A 22,499-nucleotide genomic window follows, 5' to 3' on the forward strand; every position below is an offset into this window, starting at 1 on the left:
TTGTTGCCGAATAATTATGCACACACCACTTTGCAGTTATTTATTTGTAAAAAATGTTTGGAATCATGTATGATTTTCGTTCCACTTCTCATGTGTACACCACTTTGTGTTGGTCTTTCATGTGGAATTCCAATAAAATGGATTTATGTTTGTGGCAGTAATATGACAAAATGTGGAAAACTTCAAGGGGGCTGAATACTTTTGCAACCCACTGTATATAGATGTCTGTCCCAACATCTTGTGAGCAGATAGGATTGAAGCCCGATGAAGGCTATACAACTGAAAGCTTGCTTACTCTTATTCTTTTAAGTTGGCCAATAAATGGTATCATCCTGATTTCAAAACTTCTAGCGTTTATTCATTAATGTAAATCTTTGCTTCTCCAGCACTGCTGCATTCTCTCTGTAGTTGTGGCAGCGTCTCATCTAAAATCATAATTTATTATTTTACCTTCGCCTGACAATCTGTCTAAAGTATGCTTCTCTTAGCTGCTGCTAAGAAAAAGGTCACCAGTGTTTCCCTCTAAGTATAATGTAATTTGAAATTTTGCCATAATACATTTAGCTTTGTTTATTGATGGCTTTTTGGTCTCTTTTTGGTTTTCCTTATAAGTAGTCTTCTTTAGCCTTATGCAGGTCAACAATTCTGAATCATAGGTCTTCTAAGAGCTCTTTTGTGCGAGGCATCATTCACATCACACAAGGTTTCTTGGGAAAAGCAAACCCAAAACTGGTGTGTGTTTTTTTTTTTTTTTTTTATGGGGCAAGGCAGCTATAACCAACATCTCCAATCTCATCTCCTCTAATTGATTGGTCTCCAGCTGGCTGAAGCCCCATCTACACGATAAGAGTCGTTGTGTGATTCAATTACGATTCTATTTACGATCCGATTAAATCCGACATGTCCAATCAGGTTTCGATTCAATTCGAATTGCCATTGTTTTGCAATGGCAAATGAAATTGAATCGAATCACGATCGGACATGTCGGATTTAATCAGATTGTAAATAGAATCGTAATTGAATCGCACAAAGAATTGTATCGTGTAGATTGGGCTTAACACCTCTCTCCAATTAGCTCTTTGAGATGTCATTAGCCTAGGGTTTCATATCCTTTTTTCCACCTGCACTGTGAATGTTTACATCATTGCATTTGAAGTATTGTCTCGCACTCAGTAATGGATCAAACCCATAGACTTTAAAGAGACTCTGAAGCGAGAATAAATTTCGCTTCAGAGCTTATATATAGCAGGGGCATGTGTGCCCCTGCTAAAACGCCGCTATCCCGCGGCAGAACAGGGGTCCCTTACCCCCCAAATCCCCCCTTGCAAAATCTACGACCAACTTGGTCGTAGATTTTGCTGCTGCTGGAGGCAGGGCTAATGGCTGCAGCCCTGCCTCTCAGCGCCGTCTATCAGCGGCGGATCGCCGCCTCTCCCCCGCCCCTCTCAGTGAAGGAAGACTGAGGGGCAGGGGAGAGGCGTAGATACGCGCTGACAGACGCGTGTGAGGGCAGGGCTGCGGCCATTAGCCCCGCCTCACCAGGAAGAGATCCCTGGGCACCACTGAGTGGATTTGTACTAATAGATGCGGTCAGCTAATCTTTAAATATTGGTGATCCACAAATAGAATAACCGTGCTGGCACCACCCATCCACATGGAAGCCAGAAGGCAATAATTTGCTAGTTTCCAATCAAATTCCACATCAGGTACACTGCTGTCCAATTGGACTTCAGGTTGTCACCTGGGTATGCTTCACTGTCTGGCCCGCAAAGACATCATTTTATGCATGCTCAGGCTCCCCAGCAGTCTGAAGTATGTTGACCCGCCCCTCGACCCAAAACGGTTGGGGATCCCTGGTTTTACACGGTGTTTTCAATAAAAACATGGAAACATAATTATTTGTGTAGTATTCGTTTAAGCAGACAGTGATTGTCTATTGTTGTTACTTAGAATAAGATCAGGTCACATTTTATCATCAATTTGTGCAGAAATCCATATAATTCTAAAGGGTTTGCATACTTTTTATTGCTACTGTACATAATTATACTAAAATGAAGTCAGCTGATCATTTTGTGACAGGGCCAAATATTGTGAAGAAGGTTTTTTTTTTTTTTTTTAATTCTAAGTGTAACTTTTGAGATTAATAAAGCAGAGAGAAGAGAGATGCATCTAATCACGCTCCATAATACTCTAAAAAATCATGTACATAGTCACCACAAAAACTGAAGCTGCAAATTCTGCAGAACGCAATTGTCCATATTCCTCTCACTTCAGTTGTCTGTGTTGCTGTGCTTGTAAACTTTGCTTATTATCATTAAAGGAAACATCAGGCGTTTAAAAAAAAAAAAAAGCTGATCCACTTACCTGGGGCTTCCTCCAGCCCCTGGCAGCTTATGTGTCCCTCGCCACAGCTCCCAGCCAGGATCCTGGGGTGTCCCCTGAAAGGTTGGCGGCTTCTGCTAGCTGCTTGCGTTTGCACTCATGTAGCCAGGAGTGTTCTGCGCAGGTTCAGAAGTACGCTCCCGGCCATGGGTCCGTGGCTGCAACAGACGTGACCCTGGGAGACCGGCCAGCAGTAGAGCTGCAGCGAGGGACACACAAAATGCCAGGGGCTGGAGGAAGCCCCAGGAAAGAAGATTTTTTCTTTCTTTTTCTCCTAAAACATCTGGTGTTTCCTTTAACTACCCACCAATAAACAATCTTTATTATTTGTCACAGAATCCTAATCGAGGTCCACGCTGTGCCACGCTGCAGAGCACTTTTCGACAGTCAGTGCTGCATGGTGTTTTTAGTTTCAAAGTGGTTTTATTGAACAAGTAAGCATTAATGACCATAGACCTCATCACAGGAGATCCCCCTGTGAGGTTTCTCTCCCCCCCCACCCCATACACACACAGGGGATCTACAAATGATATGACAGGTGACAAAGACAATGCAATCCCAGAAATACAAACAATGGTTCTTGTAAGGGTAAAGGGGATCAGGGAAAGTTGTAGTACTGTCTTACTCTATTAAGGTCATTATTTTTGTGCATTATTCTGTTACCAAAGACTAGTGAAGAATAGTAATTCTTAAACTTGCTTTCCTAGATGTAAATGAACTGAAGGAGTGCCTGTATGTACTTGTAAAGGAACAGCAAACTCTCGCAACACAGACTGCCACCACCACCCTCTCCGCCATGCGGCTGAAGCAGAGATTGGTCATACTAGAGCGCTACTTTATTGCACTTAACAGAACTGTTTTTCAGGAAAATGTTAAAGTAAAATGGAAATGTAGTACTGTTCCTCCCCCTGCTGCTGAAAAGAAAAGGTATGCCTTGTTTAAACACCTACTATTAATTCAAGTTACTATGTGCCATTCTAATGAATAGGATGTGAAAAGTTGATACATTATTTCAACCTGAGTAGTTAGAACACAGTTTACATTTACTGTGTTTAACCACTTAAGGACCAGGGGATTTTCTTCTGATCGGTGCTGCGTGGACTCTCCAGCCCGCAGCACCGATCAGGAAATAGCCAGGGCGATCAGACTTCCCCCCCCCCCCTTTTTTTTACCACTAGGGGGATGTCCTGCTGGGGGGGTCTGATCGCCGCCGGCTACCCGCACTTTCCGGTGGGGGGTTCTTCAAAGCCTTGTATGTTCTCATATGACCCATGCCAGGGTTGTAATCTTTAGCCACCTGGTATGAGCAATTGAAGGTAAAGAGGCGCCCTGGTTGAAATAAAAGCATCTAAAAACAGCTTAAAATCGAGGAAATATGAGATGGCTTACCTCCATAACGAAATCCTTGTATATGACAAAAGATTTTTTAGCACCGGCAACGTGTTTCGCGGGTCCAAGCCCGCTTCATCTGGCCAATAAAAGTGCCAAATGAACAAGTCGATATGGCAAAGTGCCAAATGAACAAGTCTATATGGCTCCCTTTGCCATATCGACTTGTTCATTTGGCACTTTTATTGGCCTGATGAAGCGGGCTTGGACCCGCGAAACGCGTTGCCTGTGCTAAATAAAAATCTTTTGGCATATACAAGGATTTCGTTATTGAGGTAAGCCACCTCATATTATTTCCTCGATTTTAAGCTGTTTTTAGATGCTTTTATTTCAACCAGGGCGCCTCTTTACCTTCAATTGTGCATAGCTATACCCCCAAACAATCTGTGTTTGAGGGGTGGTGACCGACCACCTGCGGGTGCCCCACAGTGGACACCTGTCCCTACTTTTTCAAGGAGAGCGACCACATCCAGGTCCCGGCTGGGACTACCCCGAGTGGAGTCGGGTTTATGGTCTCCACCTGCTTCCTACGGTTGGTTGCCCTTGCAACCTCCTTTTGTGAGTAGTAATATATTGAAATTCCTTTTTTCAATTGCATACTAACATACTACACTATTGGGCTCTCGTATTTGTCTCCTATATTTTTTTCCCTGCAAGGTGCTGAGACACCCCCACTACTCTACACCTGGTATGAGGCACTTTTTAAACCCTGCCCAGGTTTGCTAGACCAGATATGTTCTCCAGCGTCAACCATAGTAAATATACCTCAATATGTAGGGAATAAAACCCCATTTAGTTGCTTGTCCTGAATAAAAGAATTCCTAATTGTAAATCTGGGTTCTGAATGCTGTGAGAAAGCTTTTCTTAGCTTTACGTCTGTCCTTCAAAAATAAATGTTCTGAAAGGGACTACAACTGGATTCATTTTGATCATTTGTGCACTAAATGGTCACAGTATTAGCAGTAGTTGTTTCTGATGTCTGCTACTTTAAATGGAATGGAGGAGCAGAGCAATCTCGGTTTTGTAGGCAGATTATGTTGTGTGTATAAGCGAAGGAAGAAGTGGAGTGTACTAAGAAGTCTAAGCATTATCACACAGACGCACAGAGCTGCAGTTGTGACCCCAGCGCTCACGGCCATGTTCATTTATTTTTTATGTCAGTAATAGTTGATTGCGGGAGCAGTGGTAATTGCTCTACAAAAATGCCCACCTTGGTTTCTCTTTAAGGCCTAACTCAACCAAAAAACTGAAAAAGGTGAATTCTAGTAGCAGAATGACTAGCCAGTATATAAACAGTGTACAGAAGCAAAGTGCTGGACAGAATACGTTTCATGAGCCAATCGTGCTTGGCTCGATAATGACCAAAGACGAGCACATCTTTTTACTGTGGTCAGTTTTAATAGCTAAGACTGTGCTGTAGCTAAGTGCTTTCCTATTAAACACCTGCCAATAAAGACAACAGAAGGTGACTACCTTTGTGGGGCTAGGCCCTAGATTAACAGTTAGGTTTGTTTTAGGCACCAGAAAAGACTGAAAAATTGGGAGGGAGGAGGCTGGGGTTAGGCATTAGGAAGAATTTAAGACTAAGTAAATGGGACTAGGCTTAGGCATCATGAAGAAGTTTTCTTAAGGCTTGTACACACGTGCAAACCTCTGCTTAGCTGTTGTTTCAACTTGTGTGTTGGATGATAGGTTGGGTGTGTGTACAGGCAGTAAACGATTAGACAACCAGCTGGTAATGGGCGGTTTGCCCTATCCAACTGGTGGATCTACTGATCAGCTAACGTGCAGGTTAGCCATGTGTGTACAAGTTGTTTGAACGACTCACTGTTTTTTTGAATGTGGGCTATCTTCCGCACGTAGTATTTAAATGAGTTGGTTGTTTAGTTGCTCATGCAAACAAGTTGTGCGGTTGGTTGTTGGTCCGTTCATTCAGTTGCACATGCGTACTACCTTAAGGGGGAGGCTATGGTTAGGCATCTGGAAGAAGTTTTCTTACTGTAGGTCCAAGGTGATGTGCTGGGGAAAAAGTAAGGTAATGTGTTGTGTAGTAGTAATCTATAAACTGGGAGAAGCGCTACAAACCGTGAAGAAGTAAATGACATCAGGCTGCTTGTAGAATATTGGTAATGGCTCAGCTCAGTCAGTACCCAAATTAAATTAGAGCAGCATTAAACGTGTGGCTATAGAGCCAGTCTCAGATGCAATGAACGCTACTGAGAATATTCGTTGTAGACTTCTGTTCAATGTGACTTGCAGTTGTTCGCCATTTTCATTGCCAAGATTTTTGTGTAATAAATTCACAGAAAACTTGTTTGGCAGTAAATTTGTTTGAAAAAATGTTTTAAAGGGAGCCCAAACTGAGAAGGATCTGGATTTTTCCTTTTAAAGAGAACCCGAGGTGGCCTTGTATTACGTAAGTGGGGCACAGAGGCTGGTTGGGCACACTAACACCAGCCTCTGTTGCCCCATCGTGTGTGTCAAAGACCCCCCTGCTCGCCGCTAAACTCCCCGCAGTGCTGGCGACATGCAGCGCGTCGCCAGCACAATGTTTACTCTATCGCTGTCTGTCAGTGCCGCTCCCACGCTTCCTCCGCATCGCCGCTACCCGCCCTCGTCCCTTCCCTCCAATCAGCGGGAGGGATGGGACGAGGGCGGGTAGCGGCGATGCGGAGGAGGCGGCGGAGCGGCGCTGACAGACAGCGCTAGAGTAAACATTGTGCTGGCGACACGCTGCGTGTCGCCAGCTCTGCGGGGGTATAGCGGCGAGCAGGGGGGTCTTTGACACACACGATGGGGCAACAGAGGCTGGTGTTAGTGTGCCCAACCAGCCTCTGTGCCTCACTTACGTAATACAAGGCCACCTCGGGTTCTCTTTAAAATAATACCAGTTGCCTGACTCTACTGCTGATTCTAATGCTTTCAGCCACAGCCCCTGAACAAGCATGCAGATCAGGTGCTCTGACTGAAGTCAGACTGGATTAGCTGAATGCTTGTTTCAGGTCTGTGATTCAGCCACTACTGCAGCCAAAGAGATCAGCAGGACAGCCAGACAACTGGTATTGTTTAAAAGGTAACATCCATATCCCTCTCAGTTTAGGTTCCCTTTAACCACATAAGGACCGGCTGAGTTTTGTGTGATCTGTTCTGGGTGGGCTCTTCAGCCCCCAGCACAGATCGTGTGGCAGTCAGGGCGACCAGACTCCCCCCCCCCCCCCCCCCCCTTTTCCCCACTAGGGGGATGTCCTGCTGGAGGGGGGGGGGGGGGTCTGATCGCTGCCGGCTACTTGTGTGTAGCCCCCCTCCACAGCGATATTCCGCCTCCCTCTCCTTCCCTCTATGGGCGGCACAGGATGGCGATCCGTCCTGTACTGCCTCTGATAGGCTTCAGCCTATCAGATGCCAGCGATCCCCGGCCAATCAAAGGCCGGGGATCTCCGATCTCCTTTATGGCGCTGCTGTTACAGCAGCGCCGTGCGACGTAAACACCGGGGATTTCTTTCCCGGGTGTTTACATTTCGCCTGCGAGCCGCGATCGGAGGCTTGCAGGCTGTTCACGGAGACTCCCTCCGTGAACTGACAGGAAACTGCCGCTCCATGGAAACGCCACTGCGACCAGCTGCCGCCTATCGGCGTTGGCTGGTCGTTAATGGGAATGCATATGGTGCCTTCTGTCCATAGCCATATTGTAGCCCAGCTAAATCTTGGCTACAACTTTGCTGGCAGGGCTCTACTCCATAAAGTGTGTAAATAGTAAAGCAGGGTTTCTCTATCGGGCTAGTTTCACACTACATGCGATCTCCTGCATTTTACCATTGTGTGAAAACACATTAGAACTACTGTATATTGCAAAGTACAGTGAAGGGGAAGTGTGTTCAGAGCCAGGCCAGCTACTGCAGTAACAGTGGCTACCTCCCTGGTATAGAACTGTGCAGCTCCCATTCATTTGTGTTAGAATTTGTGCTTACGTAGACAGTGACTAGGAATAATTAATGAGATCAAAGGCTGGGAGTGCAGTAGTTCTAACAGACATCTGAATCACTGTGCTCCACAGTAAATTGCATCCTGCACTCAATCTTGCAGTGCAGTTCCAGTTATCATTGCAAACCTGGACATTATAGATCCATTCTGCAGATTCATGGCCAATATACAGATGGGAAAACTTTCCAACCCAAACATTTATGAGCAGGGTAATTCCAGCCATACACCAATGACACTTTAATACATTTTAAAGTTTAAAAAACAAGCAAACAAAATGAAGCCCATGGTGGGCTAGATTCCCTCTTTCTGGTGCCGCTTATTGTCCTCAGGATCTCCTGTTCCCCAATCTCCCCAGCCTTCTAGAAGTTCCTCCCAGCAGTGCTGAGCCATTCTGAACGGCGCAAGTATGAGGTTTGAACTGTACATGCGCAGATAAACAAAGCCCTCGTGAACAGGCGGTTTGGAACGCACACCCGCGCAGTTCTGAATCGATCGGCACTGCTCTGCTGGATTCCTGGAAAAGTATTCAATAGAGGGATCCAGTTTTGTACATAGGGGATCAGGAGGGATGAATGGAGGGACCCAAAAGATAAGGAGCAGCATCAGAAGTTTATGGAAAAGGTAATTTTCCAGGGTTTCTCAACTCAGACCTCAAGTAACATGCCCCCTCCCGATTCAGAGGTATTGTAGTCTATTTCTGTGTTTAATCAAAATGCCTGGATTTGCTTATAAATGTTACTCCTTGTGGAACTTTACTTGCTGCATATTGACCAGACTTTAATTTGTGTTTTATGTCACGTGTTAATATTTTGCTGCCTTGTTTGGTTTAATGTGTAGTCTGTCTTTGTTTCTGAATCCGTGGCTTCATCCCTTACAGTGAGGACAATTCTGAGCATAACTTTCATGTACACAGCTCCCGTCCTGTTGGCCAAGGGGTGGAAGGACTTGCCAGAGTGGGTTCCAGAGCAGCACTTTCTTTTGCATTTGCATTTCTACGTAGAGCCTGGAGATCTGGTAAGGAAAACCAATTTCACGTTTTAGGGGTGGACTGTGTTCAATTGTGCTGCACCTTTATGAGCATTTATCTTGTTTATTAATGCAGTCAAAAGTGCAGTGTTGGCATTTACAGTGGACTATTAAAACCGTTTCAGTTTTCTAAATTCAAATTGCTTTGAATTTCTTTGCTTAACGCTCTGTCAATTTGTCTTCCTTTTACAGGCAATTCTAAAGCTGTATTTTTCTTTCTTTTTTTGTTTTTTTTTGTTTTGCACCACTTAGAAATATGAACACGCCTTTATGCTGCTGAAAGTGCAGATCACTACTAGCATGCTTATCACGTCATTACAGCTGCTAATGGCATCTTATGTTATCATAGTTTTATTAGCAAGTCATACTAGCAGCATTCCCATCTCTCTCTATTTTTTTTCACTCTCGCTCATTTTGCAATATGCTACTTTGCATCCCTTTCCATTTTTATCTTTTATGCTGTCATGGTAACCTTTGCTAGTTTTGCATGATCTCAATCAGATTTTACAATACAGGTCTGGTTGTCCAGAACTTCAACCCCAGCTAGTGTTTTAGGGACTGCATATGACACACTCTTCTTTAATGTACCTTTCATTCAAAGGTCTGACGGTCATTATTTTCATGCCCATTGAAGGCATGTGTGTTTAGTGAAGGAAAATGTTTTCGTTTTTTTCCTTTTTCATTCACCCAGATAATGGTTTCACAAGGAGTTGGGTTCATAAAAAATTCAATTTATTTGAAAGAAGGAATTTGTGTAAACTAAAACTGATACCAGGTCATTATAACATCTATGAAGAGTGTTTATAAACCAATGACATTGCAACAGATTCACTATGCATAACACATAGGATTTGCTTCATACTTGCAGCTCTGCTGTGCTTATAATGAATAGATGTGGAAATGTGAATGATGGAGTCTTACAAAAGAACAGTTGTGTATCTTGGGTGTGCAGGTTTTGAAGAAAAGTAATGGAATACCTGGGGCCCACTGTAAATCGCAATCGCTGATCGCTTTTGGTAGCAATGTGTGCAGCACTTTCTGGGGTGATTTCTGGCACTTTTGAAGCGGTTTTATTTTAATGCTAACGATTTGTACAGTGATTGTGATTTCCATTTATTTATTTTTTGGGAGGGCTCTAGGTAGTAAAATCACTACAAAATTGCCGTATAGAAGCGATTGAGAAGTGAGTTTGCAGTGATGCCATACTTTGTGTTGGAGGGCAATCACTCCACAGACCCACGATTGCGATTCAGGCAATCAATCGCTCCCAAGGAATCGCCAGCATTGACTGTTATTATCCCAGTGAATCCAAAATCCTTGTGAAACTCCTGTGGGTCCCCGGCCTCAAAAGTGGGAGAGATGACTGTGGAAGGTGTTCTGTGGAATGGAAGGCCATTTCACTTTAATATTGCTGTGACAGCAAAAGACTTTGCCCTGCATAATACTTAAAAATGATGAGACAAATAGTTATTGACTCATTGATTAAATCAGTTAGTTTAAGTTGTGTGTAGATTATTTTTTTTTTCTTCCTTCTATCTTTACTGACATGGTTGTCTGCCTGCAGGTGAAGATGCAGATCTCTGTAGTGAGCTGTTACAAGAGTCACTGGATGCACTGCGAGCACTCCCAGAGGCCACCCTGTTTGATGAGGGCACCGTGTCATCTGTTTGGCTTGAAGTCGTGGAAAGGGCCACTAAATTTTTAAGGTCTGTTACAGGGTGAGTTTGCTGTGAGTCTTTTTATTAAAATGATTTAAATCCAACAGTTGATTGAGTTTGATAAAGATGAACAAGACATTGGATTAAAAACAAGATGCCGTTCTATTGACCCTTAGCCCTATTTAGTCACTGATTCCGCTTACCCACGCTCTGCCCGCCTGGGTGATATACACTCACCAACACATCTGGGCACTGTTGTCCATTTATGTGCTGTAAATGTATCTACATGCTGTGCTTATACCCATGCTTTGCTTATTCCTACCTGTGCTCTGCCATACACGCACTGTACACATTTCAATACTTTGCCCACCTGTGTGCTTTACATGTACCTGCATTGTGCCCACCCATGTGTACTCACCCTCTGCAGGTCCACATGCTGGACACATACCCATGCTCTCGTGTTGTATTTGTATCCACTCCCTGCCCACCCGTGCAATGAACTCCCACCATGGGTGCTGTAAATGTACCCATTCTCTGTTCATCTTTGTTGTGTATATATACTGGCACAAAGTTAACATACCAGTCATCTGCCCATCTATGCACTGTGCACATGCCCCTGCATAGCCCACCTATGTGCTGTGTACATACCCACATTCTGCCAACATGCGCATTAACACATGCTTTGCAAAAAAGTACACTCTACACATACCCAGACCTAGCCTACATCTGCTGTTTATATTTCAATGCCATGTACTGTATGCATGGGTGTCGTAGAGAGCTATGCTACACACTTGCCGATGCTGTACACCTACTCATTCATTGTACTGCCACACACTGTAAAAAACCTATGTGGTGTTTACTTACACCTATTCCCTGTACAATAACGCAACACGTTATACACATATGCAGTAGAGTTAACCATGTTCTGTACATACATGCTATAAGCTTGCCCATGCACTGTGCACTGTATCTGCGGGAGTACTGTGCAGTTGCTTATGTGCTGTTTACCTGCACTGTATACTTAGCAACATGCTGTACACCCATATGCTGTTCTTTTGCTCATTGATGCACATAGCTTGTTCGGGTTTTCAAAGTGCTGCTAACCAGGCTTTTACAGTGGTAACTGTGCATAGTCACACCAGGGTGATACAGGGTGCTAACAGCATGTCAATAAAATGGAATTTGTTGCTCCATAATGTAATATTACTAGTTCATGCCACACAGCAGTGCAGCTGGCAAATTGTAGCAACATGTGAATTGGTTTAGCTATGAACATGTTTTTAAATATTGGTTGATCTTTGCCAGAACTGATCAGTTGCTGTTTATCAATGATGGAGGACATCATTGGGAGTCCCTGAGGAAGGGCGGAAACAGCCTGAAACACAATTCTATACCTTTCACCATAAAACTATAAAATGTACATGTAATAAATACCTGAGAAAGAATATTAAGTTCAGGTATTGCTTCATGACTGATCTATGCAGCTGTAATAGATGTGTGTTCATGGACTTCCTGTGCAATAGCTATGCATCCTGCAACCGGCACAGTTTGAGGCACAATGTGTCTTTTTTTTATGGTTTTGCTATTTACAATATATTCATACGTCAAATAACTTTGGCACATCTGACACAAATCTAATATCTATCACTATTTTGACTCTGGTTTTCGTACTGGTGAGATTTTGACAATTATTTAGGTTATCTATATCAACCAGTATTCACACTCAAACGCGAAATCTGTTTATAACCAGGCAATTCCGGTTGGAGGCAACATTGTATGTCTACTCTAGATAAAGTAAATGCCAGTTTGCTTCTACTCACTGAAATAAACATGATGATTTAGCATCATATGCTGTAATTGCACTACATTAGCTTATTCACAAGAAAGATGTGGGCTATCATAAAATGCATTTACTTTAAAGAAGCTGCAGATGTACTCTTTGTGGTTTTTTTTTTTATAGCAACCAACTGATGGATTTAAATCTGAGAAGCCTTTGTAATATCAAATATATAAAAAACAGTTAGAGGCTTGTCACAAGAAATTGTCGTCATGTTGTGCAGACAAGCCATTTTTGTTTACTGATTCATTTATTGATAGAAAAGGCTTCCTGCAGATGTGTATTGTTTCTGTAATTAGAAAGGCCTTGATTAATGACCTCAGCCATCGTAATATTAGTCTAAACAAGAATGTTCTTTTAACAATATAATTGTGAAGGACTATTTTCTTGCAGTGATGTTCATGGTGCTCAGAGTCCCAGAGGTGCAGGACACATTCCACTACAAGACCAGCACCTAGCGCTTGCCATTTTGCTAGAGCTTGCTGTGCAGAGAGGCACCTTAAGGTCAGTATTTGTTGGAGATTCTCTTTCTTGTACGTTATATAAATCCATATAACATGGTTTGGTAAACCATAAAGCATCTTACAGACATTAGCCTTCTGTGACCATAATGGCAGCCCAGTGACAGTTGTGCTTGGTTCAGCTGAGCTGCATATACTGTCCTATGGAGAGGGGAAAGGGAGAGAAGCGGGAGGATTCTCACTCTAGGCCACAACTAAATCGCCAGCCAAAAAGAGTCCAAGCTAGCAGATTGCTGCTTACCCAGATTACTTCTTTCACAGAAGACAAGGTTGTCACAAAATCTCTCTCTATTGGGCTTAAAGGATACACAGGGTGAGAAGGACATGTGTATGTACAGTGCCAAGCACACAAATAACTAAGCTGTGTGCCCTTTTTTTTTTTTTTTCTTTCAATGCCTGAAAAAGTTAAACATCAGGACTGCAAGTGACTGTTTCTGTCTAGTCGGGACCTGGTCAGACTATAGCGTAACCCTCACTGATAAGAATTACTACTATAAAACACTTTCCTAGCAGAAAATGGCTTCTGCGAGCAGGAAAGAGATAAAAAGTGCCAGTAGTTGATAACATTTTAGCTCTGGCATACTTTAATGAATGTGTCATTGAGCAGAAACCATGAAACAGTAAAAACCTAAAAAGTAGATTTAAATTAAAACAAAAAAACGTTGTTGATGTGAACTTTTAGGAAAAGGAGGATAGATACAATTGTTTACCTCGTTTATGTTCACTTCGTGTTTCCTTTACGCTCATCTATTCTTTTGCATCTTTGTGTCTGATAATGGGTACTTTGATGGTGTTACTTGCCAGTCAGGTAGTTGACTTTTCCTCAACATCAAAGGGTTCATCATTAGCTGGACCTGCAGGTAACAGTTGTCTAAGTTGATTTGGCCAATGCAGGGACAGAAACAGAGTTCTTAAGTTTATGAGGTTCAAGACTGATCAGGACCCTGCTAACAAAATGCAGACAGAACTGGAAGCAGGATAACAACTGACTGAGTTCTCAGAGGTGCATACTATCTCTGCCAAGTTAATGGTGAAAGCAGCAAGGTAACAGACTGTGAACAATCTCTTGTTTGTATACTAACTGACCCACACCTATTGGCAACTGCCACAATCTAGTCTATTAAAAAAACCTTTCATGATGAGCACAATTCCATTCGTGCACAAGAATTCTTGTTCACACAACTTGTTAGGTTTTTTGAGCTCTGTTATGTGAATCACACAGGCAGCAATCTGGTGGACCCATCTTACCACAATTGTGTAGTTTGGAGGCACTGCACTGCCAACACTTTCAGTTTTTTTCAGTGTACTTTCATTGGTACACTTTTTATGGGTCTATGGTTTACATCATAACTTTGAATATTTTCTGTTTATTAGAATGTACGTGCTTCACATAGCACAATATCTAAAAGAACCAAAAAGAGAGAGAAAAACTACACTGGAGTAAATCCATAGAAAACAAATAGTAAATAAATAGTAAAGAAATAGTTTTGAAGTGCACCCCACCCTTCTCCTGCACTATGGGATGTGTGATCGACGAGTGTAACCTATTAAATATCATCCTAGTATTCAATTCTTTCCAATGGAACTGCACATATTCCTAGCAGTGTACATTATAGTGTGGGTTACAAGTTTCTTTTCTTAAAGCATAAGGGTTAGAAACTCGAGGGTTCCCCACAGCCAACTTTGTCTCCAAAATACATAATTCTATGCAGGTTAACAACTATTGTGCAGCCTGGGTAGGATGTTTATACAGTATAGTATACTGGTGCAATCTACATAAACCAAATATTTTGTCCTTGATCGCTCCTACATCCATACTTTCTACACTCATCCTACACACATCCACACAACCAAGCGTCCAAATGGGAACTTCTCTGATCCTAACGATTCCTAAAACATTTTTGTATTTATGCTACACTCTCTGTGGAAGATACCAATACTGGGATTATAGTGGTCCTGGCTGGTGTCTCCAGCAGGTGGAGCAGGGTACCAGTGGGTACAGCTTGGGGGTGATCTGTCACAAGGGTTTAAAGAAAACTTCCATAAGACTGAATGGCATTTGTAATTTGTACCATGAAAAGCTTTTCTTTCACACCAGAGCTTTTTTCCTGCGTTTCAACACAAAGGCAATTCTTTGCGTTAACCAGGGTAAAATGAAAGGCCATAGACTTTAATTTTACCTTTCACACCCAACGCTGCATTTCGGTGCGTTGCAGTTCGAGGCACCTAGGAGCCTTGAAACGCCGGGAATCGACATTTTCCCTTCAGGTTCAATTTATAGCTACCGCGCTGATTGCATCGTACCGCAGATTTCCAACGGCACGCTGCAGGCTATTCAACGCGTGCTGGAGAACGGCTCCTGCACGCGTTCTCGAATGTGAAAGAGGCCTAACAGTCCCAAGGTTTACAAAACTCACAGATCTGAAACTAGTTATCCAGAACAGCAGTAGTTAACCCCTCCTCACCCTGTTCATGACCTATTTTGATAATTTGGCCTCTAACAAAATGTATTTGAGCTAAAACCTCTTTTGAAAGTTACCGTAATGTCATCTCAGGTCAGTCTTTACTGGAACTAAAACAAAGGTATTTGCAATCTTTTAAATCCAATTTCCCGGACTCATCCTTCTTGCACATTCTGGCCCCCCTACCTAGCCTAATGTACAGTGGTTTGCAAAAGTATTCGGCCCCCTTGAAGTTTTCCACATTTTGTCATATTACTGCCACAAACATGAATCAATTTTATTGGAATTCCATGTGAAAAACCAATACAAAGTGGTGTACACGTGAGAAGTGGAACAAAAATCGTACACGATTCCAAACAATAAAAAAATAAACTGCAAAGTGGGGTGTGCGTAATTATTCAGCCCCCAAAGTCAATACTTTGTAGAACCACCTTTTGCTGCAATTACAGCTGCCAGTCTTTTAGGGTACATCTCTACCAGCTTTGCACATCTAGAGACTGAAATCCTTGCCCATTCTTCTTTGCAAAACAGCTCCAGCTCAGTCAGATTAGATGGACAGCGTTTGTGAACAGCAGTTTTCAGATCTTGCCACAGATTCTCAATTGGATTTAGATCTGGACTTTGACTGGGCCATTCTACCACATGGATATGTTTTGTTTTAAACCATTCTATTGTTGCCCTGGCTTTATGTTTAGGGTCGTTGTCCTGCTGGAAGGTGAACCTCCGCCCCAGTCTCAAGTCTTTTGCAGACTCCAAGAGGTTTTCTTCCAAGATTGCCCTGTATTTGGCTCCATACATCTTCCCATCAACTCTGACCAGCTTCCCTGTCCCCGCTGAAGAGAAGCACCCCCAGAGCAATGATGCTGCCACCACCATATTTGACAGTGGGGATAGTGTGTTCAGAGTGATGTGCGGTGTTAGTTTTCCGCCACACATAGCGTTTTGCATTTTGGCCCAAAAGTTTTATTTTGGTCTCATCTGACCAGAGCACCTTCTTCCACATGTTTGCTGTTTCCCTCACATGGCTTGTGGCAAACTGCAAACGGGACTTCTTATGCTTTCTGTTAACAATGGCTTTCTTCTTGTCACTCTTCCATAAGAGCCAACTTTGTGCAGTGCACGACTAATAGTTGTCCTATGGACAGATTCCCCCACCTGAGCTGTAGATCTCTGCAGCTCGTCCAGAGTCACCATGGGCCTCTTGACTGCATTTCTGATCAGCGATCTCCTTGTTCGGCCTGTGAGTTTAGGTGGATGGCCTTGTCTTGGTAGGTTTACAGTTGTGCCATACTCCTTCCATTTCTGAATGACGGCTTGAACAGTGCTCCGTGGGATGTTCAAGGCTTTGGAAATCTTTTTGAAGCCTAAGCCTGCTTTAAATTTCTCAATATCTTTATCCCTTACCTGTCTAGTGTGTTCTTTGCACTTCATGGTGTTGTTGCTCCCATTATTCTCTTAGGGCTGGTGCACACCAAAACCCGCTAGCAGATCCGCAAAATGCTAGCAGATTTTTAAACGCTTTTTTTTATTTTTATGAGGCGTTTTGCTAGCGTTTTGCGGATTGCTGCTGCGGTTTTCAGTATAGTAGATTTCATATATTGTTACAGTAAAGCTGTTACTGAACAGCTTCTGTAACAAAAACGCCTGCAAAACCGCTCTGAAGTGCCGTTTTTCAGAGCGGTTTGCGTTTTTCCTATACTTAACATTGAGGCAGAAACGCATCCGAAATCCAAAAAATGCCTCACCCAGGCATTTTTCGTTTCTGCAAAACGCCTGCCGCTCTGGTGTGCACCACCCCATTGAGATACATTGACCAAGCAGATCCGCAGCCGCAAGCGGATCTGAAAACGCCCAAAAAGCCGCTCGGTGTGCACCAGCCCTTAGACAAGCTCTGAGGCCGTCACAGAGCAGCTGTACACCACTTTGTATTGGTCTTTCATGTGGAATTCAAATAAAATTGATTCATGTTTGTGGCAGTAATATGACAAAATATGGAAACCTTCAAGGGGGCCAAATACTTTTGCAAACCACTGTATTAAATGAAAATCCTTCTGAGATTCCTATACTAATAGTAAATCCTAAAGGCCCGTACACCTGCTAGATTGTAATCGTCTGAGGTGACCGGTAATTACCGCCTCTGCCGATAATCTGGAATGTGTACAGCAACCCCCGACCAAAGATGCCCATCGAGCCAGTTTATCCACCTTGGCCCCTCCGTAACTGAGGATTACCATGTGCTCAAAGGAAAAGCAGCCTTTCTACCTCCTTTCATATGAGTAACAACCTTCATTACTTCCAGTTATGAGTTAAGCACTACTCACTGGGCTAACTGAGCAGTTGGGACAAAAGTAAAGGCTGCTGAAGCCCACTGCTGCGGTTTTAAAAACGCATGTGTTTTTCAAGCGTTTTTGAAACGCGTTTGAGGCGTTTCACGTGTTAAAATGCATGAAAATGGCTTAAAACGCATTTCGAACACTTGAAAAAAAACATGCGTTTTTAAAAATGCAGCAGTGGGCTCAGGCCCTAATAAGTACTGTATATTCTGGCGTATAAGACTAGTTTTTAAACCTTGAAAATCTTCTGAAAAGTCAGGGGTCGTCTTATATGCCGAGTGTCATTGATGTCTAGTGATACGTCCAATCCTGTTACCGACCCTCAGATCTCGCTGCTGAGGACTGTAGTGAAGCGGCGCAGGCGCACATGTGCGAGATCTGAGAGGCAGAGAAGGAGGTAAATAAGATACAAGGGTGAGCCAGAAGGGTGAAAGAGGCGTGTTTTATGGGCACAGCACGATCAGTTCTTCCATACTGCTCTGATAAACGGGGAGAGCTGACCAATCCACTTGGGTAGAGGGAAAGTTGACCAATCCAACCAGTCAATCCCCTATATACTGTTATATACTGTTATATACTGGGTACCACATACAGTACAGCACCAGTATCTGTTCATACATAGCACCAGTATATGTTTTTTTTTTTTTTATTTGGTGTGTGTTGGAAGAGAGGTAGTCTTATATGGTGAGTAAATCCCAAACTCTATATTTTAACTGGAAAAGTAGGGGGGTTGTCTTATACGCCAGAATATATGGTAAACAATAAAAAAAGAGCTTTAAAGCATTCATGAATTAGAGTTATTTTTTTGCAATAATCCTTTCCCTGTGCACACAATTGGTGTTGGTGAGTGGAGGGGAGAAGTCAAAGTGTGTCTGGTGACAAATCAAACTGGACAGAAAATGTCAGGATATGTAAAAGAAACACTGTCCGTTTGTTGGCATCTTGCAGTTTTACCTTTATTTATAAAAAATTTAAGTAACCGTTATGTTTTCTTTTTTTCTTTTTGGTATTTTCAATTTTACATGTGGTAGCCAAATGTTATCTGCCGCTATGCTGCTTCTTCAACTTTGGGAAAATGGAACAAGAGAAACGGACAATGAGAGGTCAGCCCAGGGAACCAGTGCACCTCTGCTTCCTTTATTACACAGGTTCCAGAGTATTGTGTGCAATAAAGATCTTCATAACATTGAAAAGGACATTCAGGTAAGTCTTGGTTCACATTAGCACATAGCAATGTGTCTCAATAACAAACACAATACCCCTGTATATGTATGTACATAGAATGTCATTTCATGTTTCTAATCGTAACCATCTTTACAGTGTTATGATAGGCACGCTTTGATTCTTTTTCAAAGTTTTTTTATTTTTTATTTGTTGTCTTTCTAGATGCTTCCTTGTCCTCTGAGCCCAAATGAAAACTTTTTGAGGTATCTAATCTTGCCTCAGGACAATGAACTCGCTATTGACTTGAGGCAAACTGCTGTTGTTATAATGGCTCATCTAGACCGACTAGCTACTCCTTGTATGCCTCCGCAGTGCAGCTCTCCAACATCTCATAAGGTTTGTTCCATCACATTGTTGCTTGCTTTATCTTCTGGTGATACTGCTTGGGAAATCTCATAAGGTTTGTTCCAATCTTCTAGTGATACTGCTGGGGAATGATTGCTGCTGGTTTCATTTAGATTAGAGCAAGCATAGGCACTCCATTTGGATCATACCTGCTGACATGTGTTTGCTATCTAAACATTGTATTGCTGCAATGTCTTTGTTTTGGATTAGTTTAGATGGCCTTTATACTGGTGATAGAGTGCTCTGCTTATTCGTAATATTGTCTAGTGGATTCTGACAAAGCTAAATGTTTGTGCAAGGCATGATGCGGCCAATATATACACAATGGCCGCTAAGTTCTACTGAAGCAGCAGATGGTGTGCACAGAAATCAATTGTTCATGTTGATTTTCCAATCTGTAACTGATTGACAGGAATGCCAAATGAACACACTCTCATGTGCAAAGTCTCTTCCTCCTTTTTTTTTTTCTTTGAAACCTGTTCTGCTTGCCTTGCATCAGTTGCTTGTTTCATACATGCACGCAGCATGGCGTGTGTACAGTCAGTTGATGCTTACCACAGACTCCCTGATCAGTGCTTTCTGATTGGGGTGTATTAGAGTTGACCTATGATTCTCAAACATTCAGATCATTTGGTAGGATTGTTGATCAGTTTAGAAATGGATATCAACCCATGCTCACTATGTCTTAATAGGCAATAGTACTCTTGCTTTGCAGCATAAGGGCTGGTTCACACAGCCATCTGCTGGTGTCTTGTCTAGCTGATGCTAAACGCATAGAGATACAGGCTTCCATTCATTTCACTGGAACGCGGTGGAGCCAGGTGCTAAAAGGCAGGGGGGGGTCTTTTTTAGTTCAAAGTTTTAATTTGTCAGGACAGTCCAGTGTTCTCCCCAGAATTTTTTTCCAGCCGGGTGGCATGAAATAGTAGCCGGGTGGCATGAAAAAGTAGCCGGGTGGGTTGAGATGAAAATGCAGGGCAACTCTGCTTACAGCATAGGAGGTGAGCCGATGACAGCCGGGTGGTCACCAAATCTAGCCAGGTGGAGCACCCGGCTAAAAGAGCCTGGGGAGAACACTGCAGTCTCTCCACGGGTGTGTTAAGTGGCAGTATGAGGGGGAGCGGCCACACATGCAGGGAATTCCGGACATGGCAGCAGGTTGGCGATTAATATCGGTGGGTATTCCCCGCCTTTGGCGTATAAGACGCAGGAACTTTTTCACCCCATTTTTTGGGGGGGAGAAAAAGTGCGGATCACTGCAGGAGGTGATCAGCTGGGGTCTGCTAGGTTGGAAATACTATGTGAGTGGCCCTATACAATGTGAAGCTCTGGCTAACCTCAGTGTTACACAGATTGCTTATGCACAGAAGTGTTTTCTCATACTCTCCAGAAACGGCAAAATTTACACTCAAGCTTACAACAACAATACACTGGTATGTAGATTACAAGCAATCAGGGGGTGCTTGATATTTACCTGATCTTGGCACACTATTGGCTCTACTCTTAGCCAGGTATAGCCTGCTGCACAGGGGTGCAGCTAAGGTTTTTGTGGCCCCAAGCGGACTGTAGGAAGTGACCCTAGGTGAAAAATGGGCGTGGCTATCCCCGCATAAGTGGGCGTGACCATGACATGTGGGTGGAGCTGGAGGGCGGATTGGGGCAGGGCTGTTTGTGGGGAAAATGGACGTGGGGGCGATTGAGGGGCGCGCAGCGCGCCGCGCCGAAAGATGGATTTGGCCATGACTTGGGCTATCATTCATAAAGCATTTCCGCATGCAGAAATGCTTAAAACAGCTGACTTTACCGACCACTCTGCAAAGTCAGCATTCATAAAACCTCTTTCCGCATGGAAAAATGACACTACCGAGCAGAGTGATAAATCACCGCCTTGTGCGATGATTATCGGTACAAATGTAGCAAAATGTTCATTCATAAAGATCACCGCAAGCGGTGTGAGGTCGGGAAGTTCCGCTCCCTCTGATGTGGCGATATCAATGTAAATGAATGGAGACACACAGACCTCCCAGGCAGCTGCAGCAGAGCGGAACACGGAGAAATGTATCAACTCGGCAGCTTCCGTGTCTCCGCAAGCCTACCGCCTGTCTACCACCAGCTTAGCTCGGGGAATCTCCGCACTGCTTCCGCACACGGATACATCTTTATGAATGCCCACCCAGAAGTTTAAAAATCCGCCAGCGGTGTTTTCCCGCACTGATTCTCTTTACCGACAGCCTGTTCATGAATGATAGCCATTGTATGGGCGGAGCTTAACCGTAGCACAGCAAATATAGCCAACTATGACCATTAAATAATAAATGCAGCAACAGTTACCCCAGACACCAGAAAATAAAAACGCAATTTGTACAACATTTCAGCAGAAAACAAACAGAATTTGGGCCACATTTCAGCAGAAATCAAACGCAATTATCGCACATTTTCAGCAGAAATCAAACGCAATTAGGGCCACATTTCAGCAGAAATCAAACGCAATTTGGGCACATTTTCAGCAGAAATCAAACGCAATTTGGGCACATTTTCAGCAGATATCAAACGCAATTAGGGCACATTTTCAGCAGAAATCAAACACAATTAGGGAACAGTTCAGCAGAAATCAAACACAATTAGGGCACAGTTCAGCAGAAATCAAACACAATTAGGGCACAGTTCAGCAGAAATCAAACACAATTAGGGCACAGTTCAGCAGAAATCAAACACAATTAGGGCACAGTTCAGCAGAAATCAAACACAATTAGGGCACAGTTCAGCAGAAATCAAACACAATTAGGGCACAGTTCAGCAGAAATCAAACACAATTAGGGCACAGTTCAGCAGAAATCAAACACAATTAGGGCACAGTTCAGCAGAAATCAAACACAATTAGGGCACAGTTCAGCAGAAATCAAACACAATTAGGGCACAGTTCAGCAGAAATCAAACACAATTGGGACACCGTTCAGCAGGAATCAAACACAATTAGGGCACAGTTCAGCAGAAATCAAACACAATTAGGGCACAGTTCAGCAGAAATCAAAGGCAATTAGGGCACATTTTCAGAGCTGCAAAAAGAAAAGAATGTACTCACCTGGCACTGGCAGAAGTCTTCTCTCCCCGTCTCCTCTCCTGGCCGGCTCCTCAGGCGCGCAGTTCCCACGGAGCTCCCTCCCTCCTCCAATCTCCCGCGCTGATTGAATCAGGGCTACGAGAAGATGGCCACCCGAAGCCCTGTACTGGAGGCATAGTCTCCAGAGCAGGGCTTCGGCGGCGGCCATCTTTCCGTAGCCCTGCCCTACTCTGCTCTGCCAGCCCCGCGGGGCTGCGGGAAAACAGTGACGTCACGCCGA

The 22,499-nt window shown here is 43.4% G+C and overlaps 1 protein-coding gene across 9 annotated transcripts in view; it reads left to right on the forward strand.

Moving 5' to 3' along the window:
- HERC2 (HECT and RLD domain containing E3 ubiquitin protein ligase 2) overlaps positions 1-22,499 on the forward strand; it is a 250,080-nt gene that overhangs the window by 47,434 nt on the left and 180,147 nt on the right. For 5 of the 9 annotated variants that reach the window (XM_068268132.1, XM_068268135.1, XM_068268138.1 and 2 more), the window contains exons 5-10: positions 3,090-3,309; positions 8,630-8,766; positions 10,343-10,496; positions 12,667-12,777; positions 18,621-18,792; positions 18,976-19,149. In XM_068268132.1, coding sequence (XP_068124233.1) covers positions 3,090-3,309; positions 8,630-8,766; positions 10,343-10,496; positions 12,667-12,777; positions 18,621-18,792; positions 18,976-19,149 — 968 coding nt within the window. The remainder of the gene's footprint in view (positions 1-3,089; positions 3,310-8,629; positions 8,767-10,342; positions 10,497-12,666; positions 12,778-18,620; positions 18,793-18,975; positions 19,150-22,499) is intronic. The other 4 variants (XM_068268136.1, XM_068268137.1, XM_068268141.1 and 1 more) reach the window with 2 other exon arrangements.

The sequence above is a fragment of the Hyperolius riggenbachi genome, chromosome 2 (genome assembly GCF_040937935.1).
Source record: "Hyperolius riggenbachi isolate aHypRig1 chromosome 2, aHypRig1.pri, whole genome shotgun sequence".
Taxonomy (NCBI): Eukaryota; Metazoa; Chordata; class Amphibia; order Anura; family Hyperoliidae; genus Hyperolius; species Hyperolius riggenbachi.